Below are 4,107 nucleotides of genomic sequence, written 5' to 3' on the forward strand. Positions count from 1 at the left end.
GGCTGCGGGAAGGCCGGGCCACCCATCCCCAGGTTGTCCCCGTCCTCTCCCCACAGTCCTGCAGAGCCAGTCGGTGCGGGCGCTGGCCCAGTGGCTGGAGAGCCAGGAGGACGCCATGCGCCAGCTGCGGGCAGCCAGCGGGCAGCTCTGGGCTCGCCTCAACGCCAGCGCCGAGCCCAGCGGGCACCGGTGAGCCGCTCCCAGCCCTGCCTCAGGCACCGGGCCACCACGGGAAGGGGCACCGAAGGGCGGGAGGGGGGAGCGGACAGCCCTACCAGCCCCCCATCCCGCTCGAACCTGGCAGCATTGCCCCACGGGGCACAGGGGGTGCGGGAGGCAATCCTGGCCCCTGCCCCAGGCTGCGAGAGAAAGGGACATGACTGCAAGGACAGGCACCCACCCCAGTGACAGCCCTTCCTCTTAACAACAAGGCAGAAGGCACCCTCCAATTAGCCTTTTAATTACCTCCTGTAATCAAAGTCTTAGAAAATCACCACCATAGATACATTCCCGGGGTGGCAGGCACTCCCAGCTGGTGCAGCCCCATGCCCACCTGGGCAGTAGCCCCCAGGGCTGCACAGGCAGCCCCGGGATTTGCCTGCTGTGCCACCCCCCTGTAATTAATTTCCCACAAGAGGACTATTTCATATAAAGCATTTGGCTGGAAAAGGGCTCAGAGCGGGCAGCTGGCAGGGCTGGGCAGAGCCTGCCACCCCATGCCGCTCTGCCACCGCCCGTGGGGGCCAGGCTGGCTGCGGAGACGGGGGCTGTGCCCAGTGTGGCAGGGGGGACCTGGGGAAGCACTCCTGCCGCAGGCACAGACACCAGGGCCAGCTGCCCCGCAGCCCTGCACAGCTCTGCCCTCCCGCCCAGCCCTTCGGGCTGTGCCAGGCCACCCTGATGCCCCTGTGGGACCGGGGAGGGAGGACATGAGCCCGGCCTCTGAAAGGGGCTGCAGGAGCCCCGTATGACCCCCTCCCGCAGTGCCACGCAGAGCCCCAGCCACAGAGCAGGCACACAGCAGCACACCGCCACCTCCCCCCTGCTCTCCTTTTATCCTTTTTTTTTTGGTTAAAAAAATAAAAGAGGGGGCAGCCCCTGGTGGGGCAGCTCCAGGCATTAAATACTCTGCTGTACATGAATAAAAGCCCGAGGGCTGGGGGCACCTGCCCCTCACAGTGCTGGGTCTGCAGTCCAGGTGGGCTGGGGGCTCTGCCCCCCCTCTGCCCGTCACAGCACATCCGCCCGCTTGTCCCGCACCCGGCTCCGGGCTTTCGTGCGGGCTTTGAAGGCAGCCGAGTTGTAGAGGTGCTGGGAGGGGAGGGAAGGAGAGATGGGTTAGGGGCTGCCCCTCTGCCCACCTCTCCACTGGCGCCCACCACATGCAGGCACTCGGCTAGAGCTGGCAGCGGCACGGGAGAGGACTGTGGGCACAAGTCTGGGTGGCGGCACCCACCTTCTCGAAGCGGGAGACCTTGCTGGCTTTCAGAGCAGCCGCATCCAGCACCAAGGGAGGCCCGAGGCCGAAGATCTCCCGTAGCAGCTCATTGTTCTGCGGAAGCAGGGGCCTGTCAGCAGCTGCCAGCACTGGTCCAGCACCCCCCAGTGCGGCTACCCGGCCCCTACCTGGAGGTGGTGGCGGATGCCGGAGCCCAGCACCTCTTTAAAGGCTTGGTAGGTCCGCTGGCGTGCCCAGCTGTCCAGGTACATGCACTCCAGGCCAAATCGGATGGTTTCCTCCTGGTACTCCCCGCTCTGAGCGGAGAGAGGGGCATCAGCAATAACCTGGGCACCAGCCCTGTGCGTCCCCTGGCTCTCAGCGGAGGAGAATCACCAGGCAGCTGGGCAGCAGCTGCACGGCCACAGCCTCGGCAGGGAAGGGCACCGCCAGCCTCCAGTACCTCGATGAAGTGCAGGATGTCCCGGAAGATGGAGCGCTGCTTCCGTCGGTCTGTCTTGGCTCGGTACTTGCTGCTCTCTGTAGCCAAAACCTTGAGCTGGGCTCGCAGGAACTCTGTATCTTGGTGGCACAAGTCCTCCTGCCAAAAAAACAGGGGGGGTTGGAGGGGATGCGGCTCCATGCACTGCCCACTGCTGCCATCGCCAGGACAGCGCTGGGGGGACCACCGGGGCCAGCCCCTCTGCCTGGGCACCTGCTGGTGACGCCAGTCTGGTGCATCCCAACGCCGTCAGTGCCAGCTTAGCTGGGGCACAGGCAGGGTGCCGGTGCCAGCAGCTCCCTGCTGCTCTGCTGCCCGCCCACCGGCTGCCTTCTGCTGCTGCAGCACCCCACCATACCTCCACGTCCTGGGCCAGCTCGAAGACCAGCGCGATGGCTTCCCCAGCCAGGATGCGGAGCGTGACACTGCTGCTGGACAGCAGCGGGGGCAGCTTCAGCCAGTGACTGGGACAGGAAGGCAGGAGGGCAGTCGGGGGGCCAGGCATCATCCCAGAGGCTCCCCCCTCTGCAGCCGGCTGCCCCACACCAGGCCCTGCACCCCCCGCACCCCACTCACTTGTCCAAGACACTCTTGATGTGGGAGGGGGGGCAGATGGTGAGGAGCAGGGACCACGACTGGAGCGCACTGCAGTGCAGAGGGCCATGGTGGGCAGGTGCCGAGCCCCCCTCACCTGCGCTGGGGGAGCTGAAGACACCCTCCAAGCAGGACAGGCATGAGACCAGGTCCTGGAGAGGGGAAACCCACTGTCAGACCACAGCTGCCAGGAAGATGCCACAGTGAAGCTGTGCACTGGGGACCGAAGGGCACCCACCCTGCCCAGGAGCACCAGGACCTCCCCAGGGCAGGAGAGACTCCTCCACTCAGGACACCCCATCTCTGCAAGGTGGGATTCCCCCCCTCAGCTCAGCTGCACACTGCCCAGGTAAGGGGCCTGGGCTGTCACTGATTTCCCTGTGCCCCTTCCCCAGCTCAGCTCCAAGCTGCCCTGGCACCATGGGCTGAGGGTGGGTGGCATGGCAGCCCCTGGGATGCCCTCTGGCAGGGGTACGGACAACACCCGGGCACAGTTACCTCGAGGTCAGCAGCGGCAATGTAGCAACACATGCCCAGGGCCGTGGCACACTGGCGAGAGACGTGAGGAAAAGGCAGTTAGAGGAGGCAGTGCCAGGCCAGATCCAGCACCCAGCCAAGGGGAAGCAGGGTTAGAGTGCCCCTGCTTTACCCCACTGCTCCCCACAGCACCCAATCCTGCTGCCCTCCCGTGACTGCAGAGGCCCGCAAAGGTATTGCCTGGGCTCTCCCCACCACCAAGGTGCCCCCCACACCCAGGAGAAAGGGGGCCAGGCCTTACGCTCTGCCGGGCGCTGGGGCTGGCTGTGCTGTCTGTCAGGACGCTGACAAGCAGGGGCTTCAGGCTGCGAAACACCTCTTCCGCCTCCGGGCCAGAGCCCATCTGGAGGCAGAGGAGGGTGAGGACGGTGCCCGCCAGCGCCTGTTCCTCCCCTTTACCTGCAGGCAGCACGAGAGACCTCCCTCAGACACCGGTCACCGGTCCCGCCACCCCAGCCCCGGCACCTGCCTGCGCCCAGACCTTTCTTGAGACACTTCTCCAGGGAGTCGGTGAGAGTGAGGCGGCGCTCCAGCAGGAACTCGGAGAGGGTTTTGGAGGAGAAGGCCAGGCGCAGGCTCTGCAGTGCCGCCTGCCGCGTCTTGGCGCTGCAAGAGATCGCGGGAGGTCACGGGGTGGGACGGCCCGGGACGGGGCACGTCCCTGGCCCTGGCTAGCAGTGCCAGCAGGGACCGGGCAGCGGGCCCACGGCGGGGTGACAGCCGCTCCTCACCTCTTGTCCAGGAGGTTGTCCATGTGCTCCTTCAGCCTGTCCTCCACCTCCTCCTCCTGGCCTTGCTCGCTTGCCGCCTCGCTCCCTGCCGGGGCGGCACCCATGTCACAGAGGTGCCCGGGCGCGAAGGCGGGGGGCCCCACGGCTAGGAGACACGGCAGCAGCACCGCCACCCACGGGGGGGAACACGAAGGGGGCAGCGGGGCAGCCCCCCGGGGCTCACCTGCGCCCTCCTCGGCGGGGCTGGCCCCCTCGCTGGCGCTGCTGCAGTGGCTCAGCACCTCGCTGCCGGCCTCCTCCTCGCT

The 4,107-nt window shown here is 66.7% G+C and overlaps 1 protein-coding gene across 2 annotated transcripts; it reads right to left on the minus strand.

Annotated features, from left to right (window-relative positions):
• Positions 1-1,220: 1,220 nt before the first annotated feature.
• On the minus strand, positions 1,221-4,107 carry IFRD2 (interferon-related developmental regulator 2). Of its 2 annotated transcripts, XM_010572860.1 has the most exons (10): positions 4,026-4,107; positions 3,803-3,887; positions 3,553-3,677; positions 3,313-3,470; positions 3,033-3,083; positions 2,517-2,686; positions 1,902-2,039; positions 1,627-1,755; positions 1,457-1,552; positions 1,221-1,311 (listed from the first exon to the last, which is right to left on the minus strand). In XM_010572860.1, the coding sequence occupies exons 2-9, from the start codon at positions 3,823-3,825 to the stop codon at positions 1,486-1,488; spliced, it is 861 nt and encodes a 286-aa protein (XP_010571162.1). In that variant the 5' UTR covers positions 3,826-3,887; positions 4,026-4,107; the 3' UTR covers positions 1,221-1,311; positions 1,457-1,485. The 2 variants fall into 2 exon arrangements, with proteins under 2 accessions (XP_010571162.1, XP_010571152.1); XM_010572850.1 differs by lacking the exons at positions 1,221-1,311; positions 1,457-1,552 and adding an exon at positions 2,299-2,404 and having other exon boundaries at positions 1,564-1,755.

This window comes from Haliaeetus leucocephalus, unplaced genomic scaffold, assembly GCF_000737465.1.
Source record: "Haliaeetus leucocephalus isolate CR32 unplaced genomic scaffold, Haliaeetus_leucocephalus-4.0 Scaffold2, whole genome shotgun sequence".
Lineage (NCBI taxonomy): Eukaryota > Metazoa > Chordata > Aves > Accipitriformes > Accipitridae > Haliaeetus > Haliaeetus leucocephalus.

Bases quoted from the DNA above. Each gene is read 5' to 3' on its own strand.
- IFRD2 (XM_010572850.1), bottom strand. From the start codon at position 3,825: ATGGACAACCTCCTGGACAAGAG. The intron at 3,678-3,802 runs GTGAGGAGCGGC...GATCTCTTGCAG, and splicing joins GACAACCTCCTGGACAAGAG to CGCCAAGACGCGGCAGGCGG. The intron at 2,040-2,298 runs GTATGGTGGGGT...TTTTTTTGGCAG, and splicing joins AGCTGGCCCAGGACGTGGAG to GAGGACTTGTGCCACCAAGA.